Genomic DNA, 24,050 nt, shown 5'->3' on the forward strand with positions numbered 1-24,050 from the left:
GCCAATAAAATAATATTGAATGTAAACTAATTGAAAATATTTTAAATGACAGTGCATCACCCTGTGTATATGTCATTTTGTATTTTGCCAATAATTCTTTGGAATGGAATCCTAACATAGAAGTTAAATCCATCTGTAATTTTGCTAGACATTACCACATACCTTCCTTTGTGGCTATGTTTGTATTCCCTACAGCAATGTATGAGAATGCTTATTTTATCACAGTTTTGACAATAGATTATATTGTCAAATATTTAGATTTTTTCCAATTTTTTTATTTTAGAAAAACTTTCAATTTTGCTCTAATTTGAGTTAATTTTCTTATGTGTGAATAGAGCATATACTCATATATTTAATGTTCATTTGCATTTATATTTCAGTAAATAATCTTTTGGCCCATTTTTTAAATCAAATTTTTTATTTGTATGGTTTGGATGTTTTAGGGCTGTTCATCTCTACTGTGCTCAATATAGGAAGAGCCTCAAGAGAATTTAAGTCTAAGACAGTGACCAAATGAATATAACAACATCCCATGTTGCAACTAGTAGTTACCTGCAACCTTAAAATTTTATGATTGAATTGCCTTCTGAATCTAATATTTTTGCTCTGATTCATATCTAACTTCTGAGCATTGGGATTTTGGGATTGGAAAGGATTGTAATGTTTGTTTACTCTTAACCTCTTCTTTTTATAGGTCAAGAAACTAACTCTGTAGTCTTAATTTTATAGATTTATAGATAATTCCTTATAGGAGATCATTCAGATATCTGATTTCCAACATTAGAAAATAAAGGGTCAGCTAAATATATCTCTATATAGCAAATAGGAATGGATTTTCATTATGAGGAAGAGACTAGAATTTTAAAATCATAATTCATGAGTTTTAGATTCTGTAAATGTGATAATCTTTAGGTCTAGACTTTCTCAAATTTATTTATTTATTTATTTATTTATTTATTTATTAAAGTATATTTTATTGATTTTTTACAGAGAGGAAGGGAGGGGGATAGAGTGTTAGAAACATTGATCAGCTGCCTCCTGCACACTTCCTACTGGGGATGTGCCCACAACCAAGGTACAAGCCCTTGACCGGAATCGAACCTGGGACCCTTGAGTCCGCAAGCTGACGCTCTATCCACTGAGCCAAACCTGTCAGGGCTATTTATTTTTTTTTAAATATATTTTATTGATTTTTTACAGAGAGGACGGGAGAGAGAGAGATAGAAACATCAATGAGAGAGAAGCATCGATCAGCTGCCTCCTGCACACCTCCCACTGGGGATGTACCCGCAACCAAGGTACATGTCCATGACTGGGATTGAACCTGGCACCTTTCAGTCCGCAGGCCGATGCTCTATCCACTGAGCCAAGCCGGTTAGGGCTCAAATTCTTTTAGATGTTCTGTAAAGACCAGATTTGAGAGGAAATGAAAAAAGTTCTTTTTCCTAATGCCTAAATTTGTCATGAAGATTTCTTGGTATGAGTAAAATTATATGACTTATGTACAAATGCTTTTTTATTACTTTTTAAAAATATATGTGATGTTTAAATGTTTTTTCCTAATTTGTAATTATTGGAAATTTGCTTTTTGTGTAGTAGGCACTCAGTAAGTATTTGTTCAAAGTATATCTGCTTATATAATTTTCTTTTTTTCTTAGGAGTTCATGTGCCACACAATCCAGCCTTCTGGAAAGTGTATACAAAATGTTCAGGAAGGAGGACCTACTTTCAAGTAACACTCGCCAAGCATTTGTAGACCGTTCTCTTCTCACTCTACTATGGCACTGTAGCCAGGATGCTTTGAGAGAATTTTTTTGCAAAATTGTGGTCGATGCCATTGATGTGTTGAAGTCCAGATTTACAAAGGTATCATACATCTATTATTCATGAAATGTTAATAAGTATTGACAGCTCGCCCTGATCAATGTCATTAGAAACTGCCATGTGGGGGCTTCTGATCAAGATGGTGACATAGATAAATGTGGTCCTTGCATTCTCCCACAACTACATCAAGATTACAACTAAACTACAGAACAGCCACATTGAGTGTTCATCAATAAACGAATGGATAAAGACGAAGTGGTGCATATATACAGTGGGATATGACTCAGCCATACAAAAGAAAGAAATCTTGCCCTATTCAACAACATGAATGGACCTGGTATTGTGTTGAGTGAAATAAGTCAGACAGGGAAAAATATCATATGATTTCACTCTTATGTGGAATCCAAAAACACACACAAAATAAACAAGCAGACCAGAAACAGACTCATAGATACAGAGCGCTTTTTTTTTAATGTATATTTTTATTGATTTCAGAGAGGAAGGGAGAGGGATAGAGAGATAGAAACATCAATGATAAGAATCATTGATTGGCTGCCTCCTGCACGCCCCCCACTGGCGGGGATCGAGCCCGCAACCCCAGCACATGCCCCCAGCTGGAATAGAACCTGGGACCCTTCAGTCCACAAGCTGACGCTCTATCCACTGAGCCAAACCAGCCAGGGCAATACAGAGCATTTTTGATTGCTGCCAGATAGGAGAGGGGTTAGGGGATGGGTGGAAAGGAGATGGGATTCAGAAGTACAAATTGGTAGTTAGAGACTAGTCATGGGGATGTAAAGTATAGCTAAGGCAATATAGTCAGAAATATTGTAATAACTGTATGGTGTCAGATGGGCACTAGATTTATTGGAGTGGTCACTTAGTAAGTTACATAAATATCTAATTCACTGGCTTGTATACCTGGAACTAATATAATACTGCACATAAAGTGTAATTGAAAAAGAAAATATTATTTTAAAAAACTGCCATGTGTTCAGTCAAAGGGTTTCTGTTGTTCAAGCAGCATTATTTTTGCATTTAGATAACAATCTGTGGTTAAATCGGATCTCTATTTGTTTCCTGTGGTAACAAATTACCACAAACGTGGCTTAGAACAACAGAACTAATTCTCTTAGTTTTATAAGCCATAAACAAGAAATCAGTTTTATTGGGCTGAAATCAAGGTCTGGCCCAGGCTGTGCTTCCTTTAGAGAATCTATTCCTTGCCTCTTCCAGATTCATGAGGCTTTTAGCAATTTTTGGCTTGTGGCTGCATCACTCCTATCTCTGCTTATGTGGTCACATTGCCTCCTCCTTTTTGTCTAAACTCTCTCTCTCTGCCTCCATCTTATAAACATATCATTGCATTTAGGGCCCAGTTAGATAATCTCCTAATATCAGGGTCCTTTACTTAATTTCATCTGCATAATCCATTTTTCTCCTGTAAAGTACAGATTCTAGGGTTGGAACATGGATATCTTTTAGGGGCTGTTATTCACCCTAACACTATTCACCTGTCCAAATGTTTGCACTTGCCAAATAAGTTTATTCCATCCCAACATCCTCCAAAGTCTAAACTCATTACAGCATCAACTTTTAAGTACAAAATCTCATTTAAATATTATCAGCTCAAAGTTCAAAACCTCATCATATAAATCAGGTATGGGTGGGATTCTGGGTATGATCCCCTTTGGGGCAAAATTCTGTCTGTGGATCTGTGAAACTAGAAAACAGTTAGCTTTCATAATACAGCGGTGGGACCAGCATCGGATGATAGTTACAGATATTCGTATTCGAAGAACAGAAAATGGACGTAAGAAAGGAGTTAGTGTTTGAAAGCCATCTCAGAAGTCAGCAAGCCAAATGCTATTCGGTTTCAAGACCAGAAGTCATGCTCTGTGGCCTGACCTCTTCCCTCTGGACCAAAGGCTCCGTCTTGAGTTATTCTTTTTCCTTGAAGGGCAGCGTATGCTCGCAGCTGAGTAGTTTTATCAATGGGTTTTCTTGCCTGTAGATTTTTTTCTCCTCATTCCATCTCGGTGTTTCCTCTGGCATGCACTCAAAAACCTATGGCTGTCTGACATGTCTGGAGATTTACTCCACAGATATTTGCAGGATAGTCTCATCTCTGTTCCTGGTCCATGAGTCACATGCTTAATTTTTTCAGCTCTAGTCAAAGGTCGTCCTTAGTCTTTTCTCCAGCGCACACTTTCCTAACAGTGAATCTTCTATTGTTAGCATCGTTCACAATCTGGATAGGCAGAGAATTTCCCAAGTTATCAAGTTCTGGTTCTTTTTGCTTAACAGTTCTTACCTCAATTTATGTCTGTACCTCACATTTTATTAGAAGCATCAAAGAAGGAACCAGGCAGCACCTTCAACAAATTTGTAAAGCTTCTCAGTTAACACAATGCTGACAGATCTCGAGAATTCTCGTGTTTTCTGTTCTAAGGCTTGTGGCCAATCATGATATTAAGAAGATATTAGTTTGTAAGAACATGTAATAAATAACTTCAAAATGCAATGGGTATTTAATTTTAAAGCGTGCCTTTGACATTTATGTAAAATGTTTTTTTGTACACATTCAGTAGAAACTTATCTGGCCACTGGGTAAAGCTAGCAATAAAACTTCTGGTCCTCAATGTGTTAAATATTCAGTTGCATAGCTTAAAAGTTCTGTTTTCTGCACAACTATAGACTAGTATTCAACTAAGTTTTCTGACACTATATAACCAGAATCTCGTTTCCTTCAGTTAGCAAAAATATGTTTCTTATTTCCTTTTGAGACCTCACCAACAGCTACTTAATGTCCGTATTTCTACCAAAAATATGTTTATTATGACTGAGATATTCTCTAAGACAATATTGGCTTTCTTTCCCATCTCTTCACTTCCTTTTGAGCCCTTACCTCGAATGCCTTTTTAAAAATATATATATATTTTATTGATTTTTTACAGAGAGGAAGGGAGAGGGATAGAGAGTTAGAAACATCCATGAGAGAGAAACATCCATCAGCTGCTCCTGCACACCCCCCACTGGGGATGTGCCTGCAACCAAGGCACATGCCCCTGACCGGAATCAAACCTGGGACCCTTCAGTCCATAGGCCGACACTCTATCCACTGAGCCAAACTGGTCAGGGCTCCTCTAATGCCTTTAATGTCGATATTTCTGCCAACAATCTCTACAAGTCAATCTAGGCTTTTTCTGTCATATATGGCAAAATTCTTTCATCCCATTCCAAAACCCCATTCATATTTTGGGCATTTGTTATAGCAGCCCCCAACTCATGGTTCCAAAATGTGTTTTAGTTTTATGAATCTGCTGTAGCAAATTACCATAAACTTGGAGGCTTAGAACAACAGGAATTTATTCTCTCACAGTTTTAGAGGCTAGAAGTCCCAAATCAGTTTCACTGAATCAAAGTCAAGGTGTGGCAAGGGCCACACTTGCCCCAGCAGCTCTGAGTACTCATCCTTACCTCTTCCAGCTTGACTTGTGACTGTACTACTCTAGTCGCTGCCTCTATTGTCACTTTGCTTTTCCTGTCTATCTTATCTCCTTCGAGATCCCTCTTACTACATGTGATTTTATTTGGGGTCCACATGAAAAATCCACAATTATAACCCCATGTTAAGATCCTTAACTTAATCACATTTGCAAACTCCTCTTTTTTTTTTTGCCTTATGAGGTTTTATTCACATATTTCAGGGATTGGAGTGTTGATAACTTTTGGGGGTGGGAGACATTTAGAGTTTGCAGAATACTGTTGGTAATGTTGTAAATACCCAAATGGCAAATTGTTAATATACATAATTGAAAATTTTGTTTTCTAATAATTGAATTTTCTACTGCTATCATTATACCTTCAATAAGATTTTATGCAAAACTTGTATACTCATACTCTAAGCTCACTATTTGGACATTGTGCATTATTTTATGCTGCACTGAATATAACACATCAATATTTATATCCATGTTTTAGATCCTGGGCTGTCTCTCATTGAAGTGATTTAACATCTTTGCTGGAATTACTTTCTATATAAAGGGCATTAAGTATTAAATTTGATATAGTCTGTAAAGCATTTTTCATGTTTGATAAGATCAAAGATAATTATTTGTTTCCTTTTCTTAGCTAAACGAAGCTACCTTTGATACTCAAATCACCAAGAAGATGGGCTATTATAAAATATTAGAGGTGATGTATTCTCGTCTTCCAAAAGATGATGTTCACTCTAAGGAATCCAAAATTAATCAAGTTTTTCATGGCTCCGGTGTAACAGAAGGAAGTGAACTTACAAAGACACTTATTAAGTAAGGTTTTAGTTACTTTTATGTTGTATTTGATATAATATTTTTGATATATATTTTTATTCACATGAATAAAAATATGAATAAATGTTTTAAGTTTGTTTAAATAATGAATTTTATAGTTTTCTTATTTACAACCTTCTTAAATGGACTTTAGTTTGTTATTGAGTAACATACTTATGTTTTATAAAGAACAAAAATCTTTTTTTAACTCTTTTTTTCCTTTCAATTTAAACCTCAATAGCTTTATATATTTTTAGTGATATCACATACAGTAAGAAGGAATTTGGTATATTTTATTATTTTCTATTATTTGAAATTAAAGGAGTGTTAAACTATTTTTTAAGCAGACATTTTACAAAACACAAAGTAATCAAATACATTTTCTTTAAAAACAGCCTTCTACTGAAGTTACTTCTTAGTAAATATTGAACACACACATTGATTGACATGTCCAATTTTGCATATTCAGAACAAACATAGCATCCTTACTTTATCTTCTCAGTCTATGACAGGCCCATCCAAGTCTCGTTTGCAAAACAAGACTTGGGAGTTATAGTTTATTCTTCCTTCACCTACATCCTATCAGTCACCAGTGGATTTTTATCTCCTCAGTATTCCCGAAACGACTGCCTTTATTTCATTCCCCTTCGCGTAGCCTTGCTGGGTCTGTTCTTCGGTGAACACTCTCGTAGTCTCCTTCATAACTATTCTCCCTGCTCCTAGGATTGTCTCTCTCAGCTCTGATTGTTTAACTTCCCTGCCTAAAACCCTTTTAAGGAACCTCATCCTCAGTAGCAGGGTTGACAAACTTTTTTTGCAAAGGGCCTGATAGTAACTATTTTTTGCTTTGCGGACCATCAGTTGCAACTGCTACCCAAAATCAACCATAAATAGCATGTACACTAATGGGCACGGCTGTGTTCCAGTAAAGCTCCTCATGGCAGTGAGCTCTTCCGGGAACGCACCTTCCACTTGCTGCTAGCCGCTGTTTTACATTCTGTCCTTGGAACGCACCGTGCAGTTTATCCCTTGTCATAAGTGACCCTCTTCTCTCTGCTTCTGCTGCCCGTGTATATTTCCCTTTGGCTAGTTTATAATTTGAAACTCACATATTTTCTCTTAAAACCTTTCTTCTTGGCTTCTTTTGCTGGACTGCTTTCTGTCCTCCTTTCTTCCATTTCTTACCGTACCGTGCTTGTTGCTCTCCGCTTATTGCAGTGTGTGAATCCCAGGACAGTGACTTGCTCGCCTTCTAGTCCCAGGGCCTAGTCCTCAGTTGGGCAAAAACCTGAACTGAATTGAAGTCCTGTTGTCTGGCGTTGTTGGGCTTGAGCAACGATTTCCCTGTCACACGAATTAATTTTTAACCTGGGTCTCCTCTGCAGACTGTGCTATGATGCGTTTACAGAGAACATGGCTGGTGAGAATCAGTTGCTGGAGAGGAGAAGACTGTACCATTGTGCTGCCTACAACTGTGCCATTTCTCTCATCTGCTGTGTCTTTAATGATTTAAAATTTTACCAAGGTTTTCTGTTTAGTGAAAAACCAGAGAAGGTAGGCCTTTCCTTATGTGTTTAATATTGCTATCATTATAGGATTTCAAAAGTTAGATTACATCAATTAAAGATATATCATAATTTGCACCTTCTTATAAAACTGTAGATGTAATTCTTTTAGTTCCTCATATGTATAAAGCTGAAGTGCTTCTCCATGAGTTACTGATTTTGTAGTAACATCAGTAGTAAGGATCTTAACCATTCAGATATTTTTCTACGATCCTTTGAATTCACAGAACTTGCTTATCTTTGAAAATCTGATAGACCTGAACCGCTGCTATACATTTCCCGTGGAAGTGGAGGTGAGTGAAATTTTTCAATGGTGTTTCTAAGTTAAAAAACTCACCAAGTGCTTATGCAGGAAAATATTTATTGTGCTGAACACATTAAATTGCAGTATTCAGATCTGCTTGGAACTACAAACACTGGCACTTTCAAGTAGTTCGACCTGAGGTACAATCTCAGGCAACTGCAACGAAATTAATCAAACTTATTTCCCTTTCTCGGCTGGTGAAAGAAAGACAGTGCCAATAAAAGAAGCAGTGAGGACATAGCCCAGAAGTTGTTTTCTGAGTCAATTCCTCTGGTCAATGAAATTGAGATCCATTTGGATACAGAATTATGACCCTTTGGCCCTGCTTGTGTTTATTTGGCAGGATAATGAGGGTGCCATGAGAAGTCATGGGGATAATTGCAAAATTTGCTCTGGCAAATGTGACCAGCTTGATTTTAGCCAAGCTCATTTTGATGCACCCCCTTAAGCAGTTGATGGAAAGGTGGTGGCTGCAGTCTTTCCCAGCCCTGTGGGAAAATGAAGTTGGGCAGAGAAGCAAAGCTCATGCACCACATGCTAAAGGACAGAGCTGTGCCAGGAGCTGTCACTCGCATCTCTTCACAGCTGCTGACCGCAACCATGTCTTAGGGTTCACGAGTTCACATAAATGGTTGCTTCCTGGCTTGTGCCCTTTTGGAATAAGACTGGAAACTTCTTTCTAGACATACGTTGCAAGAACTAAAACAAAAAATAACGGCACTAGTTTATTAGCAGGCGCTTGCTGTGTATGACTTCTGAACTTGACAGCCGCACTGTAAGGTGCTATGACGTATCAGAACCGTTGAGGAAACAGGCTCACAGGTCAAGTACAGACTATTGGCAATCCAGGCTTGTGGCTTTAAGAGCTTAGCAAATACTGTCCCAGAGCCCAGAAGGCATGTGCTTCTCCGGGGCTCTGTGGGAATCTGTAGAAAGAGCTTTCCTTAAGGGGTACTCACCTATCTTTTTTTGTGGATATTGTTTAATACTTTTAAATTTGACAAAAGTTTTGTTTAAAAATTACTTTTTTGCTAGATTGCTACTAACATAGAAAACAGGTGGCCATGTTTCTAAAAAGTCTTTAATTGTGTATTTGATTTGCCTAATAGGTTCCTATGGAAAGAAAGAAAAAGTACATCGAAATTAGGAAAGAAGCCAGGGAAGCAGCAAATGGGGATTCAGGTAGGATGTTTTCAAAATAAGGAGAAAGATTCTAATGGTTGATATTTGTTACATAATAGAAAAATACCTTAAATTCCCCAAAACATTGAAATTCAGTTTGAAAAAATTTTAAGTGGTGAGTGGAATTCTATCTTGAAATAAATGCAATTAAACTAAACTTTAACTGCATAGAAGATCTCTCAGTGGCCTCAGGAGGCTCAGATATGGTACACTTTAGTGCAGGATTGGCTTGATATTTATTTGTTTGAATATGGTTGATATTATTTAGATATATTTAGAAATCTCTGTGTAAAATACAGTTCCCTCCTGCTACACCTCACGTTAGCTCCCACCGCCCTCAAGACAGCTGTCTTAGGCCCTGACTCCCTGCCACTCTGCTTTCTGCTCATTCCTCCCCAGCAGCCTGGCCCTGCCTGTGCCTGTAGGCACTGGGCTCACTTTTGCCTCCGGGCATTTGCATGTATGTCCCTCAGCCTGAAACAACCTTGGCCCCAGATACCTGCCTGGATTATGACCTTTGGTTTAATGCCAACTCCTGAAGGAAGTTCTCCCTGGCCTCCCTGTGTAAGATGAACCCTCTCTCCACATACACGTTGTTTTGATTTTCTGCTTAATTTTCCTGCATAGCTTTGCTTTCTTGACTTGAGGATAAAATTTGGATCAGTTTCCCAAATGCCTTACATATTTAGGATTAGTTATTTTTCACTCGTATCTTTTCCCACATTTATACTACCTTGCATAGGCAAAATGTACATTGTTAAAATTTTAAATGCAAATAATCTTAATATAGCTAAAAATTGGATCTAGGTTAACTTAATTTCTTTGTCCATGACAGAAGATAACTAGTCAATAATGAGAAAAGCAAAAGGGATCTTTGCCCCATTTCCTTTTTGCTTTGTTAATCTGGATAATGAGTTGAGAAGCATAGGGGTGATGAAAGCCTTAGTTGACAGTATCCCTTAATAGTAACTGAGCTTCAAAAGATGCATTTCTTACTATACTTGAATAATATATTTTCTTTTTACTTATATTTCAGGTGGTCCTCATTACATATCTTCCTTGTCATATTTGGCAGACAGTAGTCTGAGTGAGGAAATGAGTCAATTTGACTTCTCAACTGGAGTTCAGAGCTACTCGTACAGTTCCCGAGACCCTAAGTCTACCATTGGTCATTTTCGAAGACAGGTGATCACATTTTATATGTTAAAGAATATTGTTAGCATTTGTAAAGGAAGAGAGGCTTTGTTGTTCACGTAGGAAGCTGCTCTCCATCAGTAGGCTTCAGAGAATAGTATTAGTTTGGAGAATTTTCTAAGCCCAGCCTGTCTTCCTGCAGACACAGCAATTTGATTCCATCACCACAGCAAGGAAGGCTCTCTCCCAGGCTGACTCACATTAGCCAGCCTCTGAGGTTAATGCTTTAAGTGAGAACCGCATTTAAGGATTTCCAGTGAGAAAGATAAGTGCCATCGAGACTCAAACGTTCATACTGATAAGACTGTTGCCATCTCTCTCTGGAGAGATTGAAGAAGCTCTTCCAATATTTAATGTTACCAAACAGAGATAACTGAACGCACTGATACTCACAAGTGGTAGCTTAATTCTTAAAGAGTAAATTCTTGGTGACAAGGGCATAGAATATGGAATGATTTTGATTATTATTTTTTAGAGGTAGAATTCAGTTTTTTCCCTATGTTGGTCCCAGCAACTTATAATAGTTTCCTTCACATCCTCATTTACTAAGTATTTCCTACACCTCAAGGTGGTGGTGTTTTTGTTTTATTTTTCTTAGCTTGGATTAATCTCACTCTTTTCCATTCATTCAAAGAGAAGATATACCGTGTGTTTATTTCCCCTCCTCTGCCCCTCACCTGTTTCTTTCTCTCTCTGTACTCTCACCTATTAATTTTCTTTACCAGACTTTCAGAGTTTGTGTATGTTCCAAAGTTTTATTTTATCATCTATGGCCTGCAGGTCGTACAAGGCCAGTGAAGGGGTGAGTTAATTAAATGTTTGACCAAACACAGCAGGCTAACTTTTTAAGTTGATAATTTTGTATGGCCGGAGAATGATGTTATAAATATCCAAATGGCCCTTGGCAGGAAAAAAGATTCCCCACCCTTGATCTATGACAGTCCTGTCTACATCCCGATCGGAACTCATTCTTCAACATTCTTTTATGGCTATGCTAGCCTTCCTTAAAATGATCTGTTTGGATATTGCAGGCAGGCAGTACATCACCTGTGTGTGCCCTTTGTCCATCTTTCTTATTGTCCTTTACTTTGTAAAGTGACATGCTGCTTTTGAGTTTGAAACCATTTCTAGCATAGGTAAGAGTTGCAACACAGAGACACCCCTCAGGATCTGCCTTGTGTCTCGTACATCCTTGTAGCAGAAGGATCCAGACCAGGACCAGCCGGTAGCTCCCCTGTAGTACATAATGCCCCTCACTTAGTGTTTGTCCAACACTTCCTCACAAGCAGACTAGGAACTTTGGCAGGGATATGACAGCGGATTGCTGTGTTCTCGTTTGGGGGAGGTGGTGGCTATCGTTCTCTAATCCTACGTTTCACCCACTAGTTTTTAGCAGTCATTGATGTATCTTCCCTGAATCAATTATTGCTGTGCTGGTTACAAAGTGGTTATTTTCTTATTCCGTATTTATTAGTTGGCCTTCTACCACAGTGAAGAGCTTTCTCTTCTCCCCATTTATTTTGTTTAATTTTTTTTTTTTTCCAGCCAGGTTTTTTTATTTTTTTTTTATTTTCCTGTTACATCTGTATTTATACCAGTTGATTTTCTTTTTTCTTTTTTTTTTAATTAAATCTTTATTGTTCAGATTATTACATTTGTTCCTCTTTTTTTTCCCCCCATAACTCCCCTCCTCCCAGTTCCCGCCCCACCCTCCGCCCTCACTCCCCACCCACTGTCCTCATCCATAGGTGCACGATTTTTGTCCAGTCTCTTCCCGCATCTCCCACACCCCTTCCCCCCCCCAAGAATAGCCAGTCCATTCCCTTTCTATGTCCCTGATTCTATTATAATCAACAGTTCATTCTGTTCATCAGATTATTTATTCACTTGATTCTTAGATTCACTTGTTGATAGATGCATACTTGTTGTTCATAATTTGTATCTTTACCTTTTTCTTCCTCTTCCTCTTCTTAAAGGATACCTTTCAGCATTTCATATAATCCTGGTTTGGTGGTGATGAACTCCCTTAGCTTTTCCTTATCTGTGAAGCTCTTTATCTGACCTTCAATTCTGAATGATAGCTTTGCTGGATAAAGTAATCTTGGTTGTAGGTTCTTGGTATTCATCACTTTGAATATTTCTTGCCATTCCCTTCTGGCCTGCAAAGTTTCTGTTGAGAAATCAGCTGACAGTCGTATGGGTATTCCCTTGTAGGTAACTGAGTTTCTTTCTCTTGCTGTTTTTAAGATTCTCTCTTTATCTTTTGCTCTTGGCATTTTAATTATGATGTGTCTTGGTGTGGTCCTCTTTGGATTCCTTTTGTTTGGGGTTCTCCGCGCTTCTTGGACCTGTAAGTCCATTTCTTTCACCAGGTGGGGGAAGTTTTCTGTCATTATTTCTTCAAATAGGTTTTCAATATCTTGGTCTCTCTCATCTTCTGGCACCCCTATAATTCTGATGTTGGTACGCTTGAAGCTGTCCCAGAGGCTCCTTACACTATCCTCGCATTTTTGGATTCTTTTTTCATTTTGCTTTTCCGGTTGGGTGTTTTTTGCTTCCTCGCATTTCAAATCATTGACTTGATTCTTGCGCTCCTCTGGTCTGCTGTCGGGAGTCTGTATAATATTTGTTATTTCAGTCCGTGTATGCTTAATTTCTAGTTGGTTCCCCAATATAACATCGAGGGTCTCATTAGTTTTCTTGTAGATCTCATTAAGTTTATCGGCGGCTTCTAAACAGTTCTTGAGAGACCTTAAAAGTGTGGTTCTGAACTCTATATCTTCCATTGACAATTTTGTCCTGTTTCTTTGTCTCCGCATTTTGTTATGCTTCCTTGGTGCACCCCCTAGTGGTCTTTGTTCGCAGTCTTATAGTTAAATCTTGATTGTTGTAGCTAATTCCAGGGAGGGTTTGACCTCCAGGCCAAGTGGCTATGAGAATCAGCTGTGTCAGCAGTGAGAGAACTTCTGTCCTCTAGGGAGGTGCTAATCTAGCCTTTGCCTGAGGCTATCCGGCAAATGCCTCTGTGCAGGGCTTGGGCGGGGCGGGTCGGGTCGCACAGGATCAACAGGGTGGGCCGGAGAGAGCAGTTATGGCGGCTCTCAGTCCTGTCCCCAGAGGCTCTGCCTCTCTGGGTCCCAGCACCCGCTGCAAAGCTCAGAGAGAAAGCTGCACTCGCTCTGACCGAAGCCAGACAGTCCCGCTTCTCCCGTTTGAGTCTGGGTCCCTAGAGACTCGCCCGGATCTGGAGCTCAGAGTCTGCGACTCCCTCCCGATTGAAAACGCCAACCTCGCCCTCCGCCGCCAGCCCGCTCCACGCACTCCGCACCTCAGAATTTGACTTCAGCACTGCGCCTCCTCTGAGTGTCCGTATGCGTTTCTCTTTCCTCCTAGTTGTAGGACTTCCACTCAGCCAGCGTTCCTGTGGTTCTGGGTGATGTCCCTTCCGTTTTTTGGTTTCACTTGTGAAGTAGTTGTTCAAAGCAGCAAACTCCGGCGTTAACCTATGCCGCCATCTTGGTTCTCATTTTGTTTAATTTTTATCAGCATGATCTGCATTCTTACCTTGTTCAGTGGGTTATAATTTACCTTGATTCCGAATTGTCCCAAGGTTGGCCAATGGGAGTACCTCCTGCTGGCTTCTTTGTCATTCTTTGGTCACTTCCTTACTTGCTGGCATAGGAAATGTTCACAGGTGGTCTAATTCTTCCCCTGCCTCAGCCTTGGAGTGGGCTGTCTCTCTAGGGAGCCTGGTTCCTGTGGGTGGAGAACAGCAGAAAGCTGCTTTCAAGTCTTCTCATGGGCAGAGATAGGAACCATGTCACACACCTGTGCACGTAACAGGCACACACATGCATATCATACGCTCCCACCTGGTTCTCATCCAGGGTTCCTTCAAATTTTGTCCATTCCAGTTTCTCTGACATGCACTACCTCACTCCCTCTTCCCCTTGACCCCTAAGCCCTCTTCCATACACTGACGCATACCTGGAGTGGGCCTTGAACTACAAGGTGGGTACCCCACTTTCCTCCTCCCCTGTCTCCCTAGATATTGTCAGCAACTTTTGCCCCACTCTGATCTGCCGGTGGTTTTTTACCTGAGAAGGAGGGAGGGAGCAGTGATGTGTTTTTAAAGTTGAGTTTGTGTTTTATGTTGCACCCTAGGGTTGGTTTCTCTTTTTTTTTAATGAATACTTCAAAGGGGAAGCCATTCATTAGTTCTTTCACCAAGATAATGCCATACATCTGTGGGTGGGCAATAAATAAAGTGTAACTTTGCTCTGGCTGGTGTGGCTCAGTTGGGCATCCCATGCACTGAAACGTCATTGGCTTGATTCCTGGTTAGGGAACATGCCTGGGTCGCGGGTTTGACCCCCAGTTGGGACACATGCAGCAGGCAGCCAGTCGATGTTTCACTCTCATGTCAATGTTTCTCTCTGTATCTTTCCCTCTTCCTTCCTCTCTCTATTATGGCTTCATTGTCACTTACATCAGAGCATCTTGGGTTTGCTCCTCATGCCTTCTGTCTGATCGCAAGACCTGAGTCTTTAGTTTTAGATCTAGCCAGTCCTTATGAGCAGCATGTTGAGATACAATCATTCTGAGTAAAAATCATTGTTGATTAGATCTGAATACAGTCAAATGTCATGATTAACTCCTTTGACACTTCACCAGGTTGTGGAAAGAGGGACATTGAGATTTCTGTGATGGATTTTATGGCTTACTGAAAAGTGGTTTTTTTTCTTGTTTCATGTAACTCCAATCTATAATAATAAAAGTGTAATATGCTAATTAGTCCAGACAGCCAAATGACCTTCCGGACGACCTTCTGGACAACCTTCCAGATGAAGCCGGGGCTGCGAGGCCCAAGCCCCTTGCGCGAATTTCGTGCATCGGGCCTCTAGTTGTGTATAAAATTTTCTGTTACAATGTTATCTACTCCTGTTACTGAAATACAATACTACTCCCGGTCATTTCTAAAACCTCAATTTACAGAAAATATCCACTATCTTTGGGAAGAAGTAGACAGTGGACTCAATGGTTGTCAGGGGAGCACATTTTCAAATACTCTCCATCTTGGAAAGTGACATTCTGGAATAGTTCCTGCCACTAGGACAGACAGCATTACATTTGTCTAGGGCAGGGGTGGGCAAACTTTTTGACTCGAGGGCCACAATGGGTTCTTAAACTGGACCGGAGGGCCGGAACAAAAGCATGGATGGAGTGTTTGTGTGAACTAATATAAATTCAAAGTAAACATCATTACATAAAAGGGTACGGTCTTTTTTTTTTTTTTAGTTTTATTCATTTCAAACAGGCCGGATCCGGCCCGCGGGCCGTAGTTTGCCCACAGCTGGTCTAGGGCCATTTTTATTCCTCTTTCTACTCAATCTCTGTAAGCACTTGGTAGCCCCAAGCTGACTTTTAGCTGTCCAAAAATGTCCTCTTAGGATTTCTCAAGTCTTTTTTTCCTGGAATTGATCTGTGCTGGAAAACATCCCAGACAGATTGTTTAGCCTCCGCATGTGTGTGTGTGTGTGTGTGTGTGTGTGTGTGTGTACACGTGCACGCACATGTACGTGTATGTACGTATGAATGAAATTTACTGAATGTGTATGTCAAACCTCAATTCATCATTACGTGTAAAAAATGATTATCACTGCTGTATTTTCTCAGAGATTTTATGATCAAGAATGGCATAAGCCCCAGCTAGGGGCCTTGGTTGGTAGGAGCATCGTCCCATACACCAAAAGTTTGCTGGTTCTATTCCTGGTCAGAGCACATACCTACGTTTCAGGTTTGATTCCTGGTCAGTGCGTGTATGGGAGGCAACCAATCGATGTTTCTCTCTCTTTCCCTTCCTCTCTCTAAAGTCAATAAAAAATATATTATTGGGTGAGGATTAAAAGAAAAAAAGAATGGTTTAAAAGTTTTGTTCTATTGATTACAATTTTAAGGCAAATTGAGGACTTTACAAAGATTTTCAGAGAAAAACTTTTTTCAGATTATTGAGAAAAAATAGGTAAACATTATCTTAATGATACTTTAATATTTAATAGCTTCACTTTCTCCATAAAGTGACACTTAATCATGAGACTATTGCTCTCAAGGTGGTGAGGGTTCTGAGGCCTTCAATACACACAGATTTGTAAAAATCTTAGTGTTTCTACAAAGCAGCATATGTCTGTATATACGCTGTGACCTGAGTGTGACCTCAAGGGAGTGACCACATAGACAAGGCATAGAGGGGAAATAGAATGTAAGGAAGACATGAGGTTCTGTTTATTTTTTAGTTGTTTAATAAGAAAACATACCAAGTGTATTTGATATTATTACCAAATTATCATTGTTACCTAAGTGTGTATTTCATGATATTGCCCCAAAAGTCAGAATGTCTTGTACACTGAAATTTTAACAGTGTACTCTACATAATCAGATTCTTACTTTTTTGTAGGAGCATAAAGACCCCACAATCCAAGATGATATCCTGGAGTTAGAGATGGATGAACTCAATCAACACGAATGCATGGCAACCATGACAGCCCTGATTAAGCACATGCAGAGAAATCAGATCCTACCTAAAGTAGAAGAGGTCTGTCTGTCTTCAGTATCTTACATTGTCTCACTTAATTATATTCATTGATGTCACATTAAGAATGGACAGTTAGCCCTGGCCAGTGTGGCTTGGTTGGATGTCGTCCTGTACACTGAAAGGTTACGTGTTTGATTCCCGGTCAGGGTGCATACCCAGGTTGTGGTTTTGATCCCTGGTTGGGGTGGGTAAGAGAGGCAACCAATTGAAGTTTCTCTCTCACAGCGATGTTTCTCTCTCTTCCTCCTTCTCCTCCTTTCCTCTCTAAAATCAGTAAAAGCATGTCCTCAGGTGAAAAGTAAAAAAAAAAAAAAAAAAAAAAAAAAGAACATTTAATATCACAGACTAAAACCAAATTCCATATCAAATAAACATGATTTTTGCTGTTCATCTTTTACTTTGTCATTGTTATCTCATAATATCAAAATATGAAGTTATTTTAGTCTACTTTTGAAGGTAATTTTGAATGTATCATTTCAGGGTTCAGTGCCAACACATCTTCCTCCTTGGATGAAATTTCTTCATGACAAACTAGGAAATCCATTGGTATCATTGAATATTCGTCTCTTCTTAGCTAAGCTTATTATTAATACAGAAGAAGTAAGTCATTTATTATTTCTTTAAATATTCTTTGCAATTATATGCATCTTTTTTAAAAAGCCCACAACAGCCCAGCTGGCGTGGCTCAGTGGTTGAGCATAACCTATGAACTGGGAGATTGCGGTTTGATTCTGGTCAGGGCATATGCCCAGGTTGTGGGGTTGATCCCTGGTGGGGTCGTGCAGGAGGCAGCCAATCAATGATTCTCTCTCATCATTGATGTTTCTATCTCTCTCCCTCTCCCTTTCTCTGTGAAATCAATAATATATACATATATATATATATATTAAAAAATAAAATAATAAAAATAAAAAGCCCATACCAGCCCAGCCGGTGTGGCTCAGTGGTTGAGCATTGACCCATGTACCAAGAGGTCCCTGGTTTAAATCCCCATCAGGGCACATACCCAAGTTCTAGGCTCCACTCCTAGTCCCCAGTAGGGGGTGTGCAGAGGCTGCCAATGTATGTTTCTCTCTCATTGATGTTTCTATTGCTCCCTTTCCCTTCCTTTCTCTCTAAAAATAAATAAAAAACATTTTAAAAAACAAAAATTTTTAAAAATCCCTCAACAAAGAAAGATGTTCTCTGAATAAATTAACCAACCATATTTATTTCTTTGCTCAACATTATTCTTTTATCATTTTCTTTTTAAACATGTAAGTTAACTTCTATTGAGATAGAAGTGATCTTTTTATAAGTATATGTGTGGACAACTTTCTGATGGCTGCCAGCCTTCTTTGTTTGTAGTAGCAAAGAAGGTGGTAAAATTATTCCTGTTAACTCTATGTGAAAAACAACTGAGTCTCTTAGAGAGTTGCTGAATTTGTCATTTACTCTGCAGGTAGCACTGTGTTAGGGAGGAGCATCTTCCACCAGTGGAGTTGGTTAGATTTTTCAGAGAGCCCTTGAGTTACGTGTTGTAAAGTAGCAGTGGGAATTTACGTTCTGCTTAGAAGCAGCAGTATGAGCAGAGATAGCCCCTGAGAGAGCCAAGCATGCCTGCTCTGACGCACAGACCAGGGGCACATGGGGCAGTGTGAGTGACATGGTTACACGTCCGAGCAGCAGGCAAGCTGAGCCAGGCCTTCGGGTCCATGCAAGGACCTTGCTCATTTGTTGAGTGGTAGGGAGCCACTGAAGGGTGCTAAGTAGGCTGACTTGGTCCACTTGGCCCCACAGAACGTCCTTCTAGTCGGCACTGCAGATGTGAGGGCCATGGGGCTCTGGGGAGGTGGTTGAGAAGGCTGACCTGAGACTGCGCAGAGCCTGTTCCTCAGGGTCGTGCTTAATTCCTAGCTCCTGCGGCTGCCACAACAGGTACCACAAAACGATGGCTTAAACAACAGAACCTGAAGCCAGAGTTCACGATCAGAGTGTTGGTAGAGCTGATTCTTTTTTCTTTTTTTATAATAAGATATTTCATGTTCCAGTGCCAGCTTTATTTTAACTGAAATCATACTTTTTAAAAGGACAGATACAGTAAATAATAGGAAACAGGCTTAAAATTTACTCCATGTTTAATGTAGAAGTTTCCCTTAACAGGATATGATTCCATTCAACCCCAAATTATAGACTAATTTCTGTGTAGCTATTACAGTTAGTCATTTCAATCTACGAGAATTGTATATTAAGTGGACATTTTCAAAATTACTGCCTCAAATTAAGATTCATGTTAGAATTGAAAAATGCATTTGGTCATCTAAGTTGGGGCAAATAGTTCTCTTGTTTTGTGATCTAGCTACATTTATACTGTCCTCAGCCCAGTCTCTTCCAGACTTTATCAGGATTATAAATGTAAAGAGTACCAGCTTTTGGTGCTCTGATCTGACCTCCTCAGTTCAAAGGACTAAAGATATTAGGTAATTTCCAGGTCTAAGTTAAGGCCAGAAGTTTAAATTGGTAGCTGTTTTTGGAACAAATGCATCAGCTCATGGTCTTTGGGGTCAGAGATTAGGTCCACAGATATTTTCCTTTCTATATTTTCTTTCATGCTGTCCTAAAAATTTTTGTGAGAAAAAATCTATTAGGATTTTCTTCTGACCTCAGATACAAATACTATTCCACAAAATTAATAACTTAGCCACAGATTCATTACCTGCTGCCTTCTTAAAGTCATTACTAAATAACCTGTTTTAAATATATATATTTTTCTATGATAGATGAGGACAGTAAAATAGAGTTGAAGCAAAAATACTAAATTTCATTCAGTGTATTTGTATTATAATTATTTGAATTATTAATATTGCTTAGTAAAGTTCTTTCATCTCTTAGAATCTCTATTTCAAGCATAAATACATCTTATTTAGTGATATTTCTAAACAGTTTTGAGATTTTGTCCCCCTTACAAACACAACTCATATTTCTAGTTAGATTCTTGAGAGTTCTTTTTGTGACAGACATAACTTAGTATCTTGAAACTTTATTAAAGTGTAATGATAAACAAAATAAGCCAAAACAACACAGAAGTAAGTATATACAGGTTATATTAAAACTAAATGTTTAACTCTCAGGACGAAATCTCTCAGAGGAATCACAAAACTTATCTCCCTAATTAAGGAAGCTGTATAAACTCTACATGCAAAAAGATATCTCCAGTTTCCCCATTATAATCAAAATTGCAAATTTTAATTTCTTGAATAGTTTTTAGAGAGTAAATGGAAAACCTTTTTTAAATCCAAAATATACTTTCTTGAATATCTTTCGTTTTAAGGTAGTAGTTTACAGAAATAGAATTTAAGTCCAAAAACGTTCTGCTCTTAACTTTTAAATTCTGAAGTTATATAGACTTAATCCAAGTAATGCAGCAAAGAATTCTGAAAACTGAATGCACACTGAGTCGCACGATCTTTAATATTTAATAATCGGCACACTACCATCTGTATATTGGTTTCTTTTATGTTGTCAAAACCAGGTATATTCTGAACTGTTAATTCTTCCTCTTCAGTTATTACTGGTTCTTTTCAATTATCTTTCTCCTCATTTGAGTAAATAGCACCTTTTTCTTTTACAAATTCAGGTTCCATTTTTGACTCAGGTCGTTAAGATTTTCCAAATAACGTTTGGGACACATCAAGAGACTTGTTGCAAGTATTCAGCTGAACCACAGCTGTCTATTTCTAGTACTTTAACTGGTATAGATGAATCAGAATCAGTTGTTGAGGTGGTAGGATGTTCTATATTTTCTTTTTTAGTTGATGACTTCCTTGGTTGACTTTTTCTTCCTTTCCATGAAGCAGTTCACAATTACTGGGTTGGTTCTTTCTGAAAGTTATGAAAAACCAACTGTCTCAGGGGTCTCTCCCAGCGCACAGTGGCCCCCGGTATTTCTCAGTATTATACACGGTGTTCTCTGTGGGTCTTCAGATTGTCCCCTCTCTGTGTCTGTCTCCTGTGTACCCTTTCACCCTTTCAGCAAGGACACTGACATTGGATAAGCTTCAGAGATCCTATTTCTAAATAAGGCCACACTTAGAGGTGCTGGGAGTTAGGACTGCAACATTCTTTTTGGGGACTGAGTTCAACCCCATCACACTCAGGTCACATGATTTCTAGCTCCCATTCCTGTAAGTGCTGACTTGATGTCTAACAAACAAGGAACTGGTGTTTTGAATGATTTCTTGGGAGGCTGGGTGTGGGTGCATGGTTTGACGAGCAAACCTGCTGAATTTGTTCACATGTGTGGATATGAGGTACCTCTGAGATATCACTGGGAGATTTCCAAGAGTGTCATATGAATCTGAAGTTCAGGAATTATCAGGGCAGTGGTTTTCAGGAGATGTTCAAGACAGTCTGTTGTCTTATGGAAGAAAGATTAGAACTTGTATTTACATTTTAAAAAATTTCAACCTTGAAATTTAGCTATTAGTTATATTTTAATAATATAGTGAAGAAGTTTCTATTTATAATTTACAAATAAACCAGTAGGCATACATAGAAAGTGTTCAAACTTTTTGTATATATGGTGTGCATAAATAAAAAAGACTTGAGACCGCATAGATTTAAGCTGTGAGAGTAGGTGAGGAATTTTTGAGAAAACACTTTAAATATATATATATATATATATATATATATATATATATATATATATATTTGAATATATTTCTTTATTGATTTCAGAGAGGAAGGGAGAAGAAGAGAGAGATAGAAATATCAATGATGAGAGAGAATCATTGATTGGCTGCCTCCTCCACACCCCCTATTGGGGATCGAGCCCTCAACCCGGACATGTGCCCTTGGCCGGAATCGAACCTGGGACTCTTCAGTCCACAGGCTGACGCTCTATCCACTGAGCCAAGCCGGCTAAGGCGAGAAAACACTTTTTTAAAAAAGAAGGTGGCAAAGGTCAAGATAGATAGCTTGAATCATACTTTACTCTGTTGTTTTGCATCCAAATAGCATTCTCTTGCAATTTCTAAAATAAATAGAATTTAGTATAGAGGTACATTTTATTTAGATTTGAGTCTTGAGTATATGAAGTCTTCCATAATATAGGATGAAATGGGGGAAAAGTAGCCATACACATGTAACTAATTTGCATAGTCTCATTTTTCATATACCCTATGCATTGGCATAAAATAAAATTATAATTCTCTAGAGCTGAATATTATTCAGATAGGACAAGGTTGATACAGAATACGTTCATTTTGATTTATCTCAGCATGGTTTTATCAGAAAGGTTTTAAGCAAAGAAGACATCAATAGCAAATTGACTTCCATTGATTTGTGGTTTTGGGGGTGATGAGAGAATTCAGCAGAGAATCTGACCTATTAAGCAGGGTAATTGTTGGAATTTACATCTGTTTTGGATTTAAGTCAAGTCATAATATAAAATTTTAACTGATGGAGTATATGTTTCTGGATTAATATTTTGATTATTGAAAACAGTCCTTTGATATATGGCTTTTAAATTCTCTTTTAGGTCTTTCGCCCTTACGCAAAGTACTGGCTCAGCCCCTTGCTGCAGCTGGTTGTTTCTGAAAATAACGGAGGAGAAGGAATTCACTATATGGTGGTTGAAGTAGTGGTTACAGTTCTTTCATGGACAGGAATAGCTACTCCTCTAGTAAGAATGGATACATCTTTTATGTACTAGTAGTAATATATCAGTTCTCTGTTGATAGCTTAAATAGAGCATATAATAAGTAATCCAAGCTCCCCTTAATGACTTAGAGTCATCATTTTTAGCATTAATTGTTGTACTGCTACACTACATGGCCTCACCCTGCTTTCATTCTCTTTCTTTTGTCTACTTCTGATAGTCCCCTGATCTTTTATTTTTAAGCTATCAGATGTTTGTTTTGTGTGTTGCTTTTACCTGCAAGGAGTTTGGAAACTAGATCATTGGTTTATTAAAAGTATGAGAAATAAATGTCAGTAGACTTCTTCTGTGACGAAAGTCCCTGAATTTTTTGGCACTTGTTTTGCCAGTCTATCTGCTTCCAGAGTGTTGACTGTGACCTATAATGGCTGAGATTGCTCAACAAGTGACTGTGAGATGAATGGCAGTTTTATACTGCAGCCTGTGGCATTCACCAGACTTGTGGGTGCTGGAGCTCTGCCCATTCATTTGAAAACATTGGCACTAATAATGTATAAGAGTTTTCATGTAAGGATATCCTGGAAACAACACTTATTAAATATAATAATGTATATAGAGCTTATACATGTATTTAGATGTGCCTCTCATTTCAAAGTAAACTAAATTTTAGATTTCCTATCTTTAATATGATGAAATAACTTATAGTCTGCTTAATAACATGAAAAAATTAAGTGCGTATTTATTTTAACTTAAACCATTGGAAAAGATTGATTTAACTATTAGGAGCTCAGCTAATCTTGAAAGAGCTGAATTATATAGGTGTCAGAATACTGATAAAAGCAACAGGGAGCCAAATTGAAAGTTACAGTGAAGCCTCATTGCAATGGTATATGCAAAAGGCTAAAACTAGAGGAAGCCCTGACGCTCTTGTTCCATTTTACCCCCTGGAGCCAGCATATTGGTCAAGGGCCAGGTGGCTCAATGCTGATCTGGAGGTCATTTCCCTTTTGAGGTTTTGTAGGGCCCTGGAGATGGGAGGAATGTGAGGGAGAAGGACTAGGAGTTGGAAAGCGCTGAGTGCCGAGTCAGAGTGTCTTCAGGTTTTCCCTTCCTCCCTCCAGAAGGAGGTTCCAGCTGAGGCGGTTACCGGAGATAGAGGCCAGGAGTGAAGGCACCTGGGCCAGGAATGCACATATGTGAAAGAGCATGAGCAGGCAGGGGCCTCGGGGTCTGACTGCAGCTGCCCTTTGAGACTACAGTCTGCCTGCTGTGCTACAGGCCTGGTGCAGGGCTGGCAGCTCTCCCCCTGGAGGCCTATCTGGGAAAGCCTTTGTAATCGCTGTGGTTGGACCTGAAAAATCACACATAGGTTTTTAACTAGGAGCCAGTAGAATGCCACATTTCTTTTATAACTGGATTTTTGGATTAAAAAATGCTT

At 38.8% G+C, this 24,050-nt stretch overlaps 1 protein-coding gene and 1 pseudogene across 1 annotated transcript in view; one reads left to right on the top strand and one right to left on the bottom strand.

Moving 5' to 3' along the window:
• Positions 1 to 24,050, top strand: part of PRKDC (protein kinase, DNA-activated, catalytic subunit) — a 217,092-nt gene that overhangs the window by 93,866 nt on the left and 99,176 nt on the right. Inside the window, exons 41-49 of the mRNA XM_036338724.1 lie at positions 1,659 to 1,866; positions 5,959 to 6,137; positions 7,523 to 7,691; positions 7,930 to 7,995; positions 9,116 to 9,188; positions 10,225 to 10,373; positions 16,837 to 16,974; positions 17,455 to 17,574; positions 22,493 to 22,636. Coding sequence (XP_036194617.1) covers positions 1,659 to 1,866; positions 5,959 to 6,137; positions 7,523 to 7,691; positions 7,930 to 7,995; positions 9,116 to 9,188; positions 10,225 to 10,373; positions 16,837 to 16,974; positions 17,455 to 17,574; positions 22,493 to 22,636 — 1,246 coding nt within the window. The remainder of the gene's footprint in view (positions 1 to 1,658; positions 1,867 to 5,958; positions 6,138 to 7,522; positions 7,692 to 7,929; positions 7,996 to 9,115; positions 9,189 to 10,224; positions 10,374 to 16,836; positions 16,975 to 17,454; positions 17,575 to 22,492; positions 22,637 to 24,050) is intronic.
• LOC118670751 lies at positions 20,361 to 22,216 on the bottom strand (annotated as a pseudogene).

The sequence above is a fragment of the Myotis myotis genome, unplaced genomic scaffold (assembly GCF_014108235.1).
Source record: "Myotis myotis isolate mMyoMyo1 unplaced genomic scaffold, mMyoMyo1.p scaffold_m19_p_16, whole genome shotgun sequence".
Classification (NCBI taxonomy): domain Eukaryota; kingdom Metazoa; phylum Chordata; class Mammalia; order Chiroptera; family Vespertilionidae; genus Myotis; species Myotis myotis.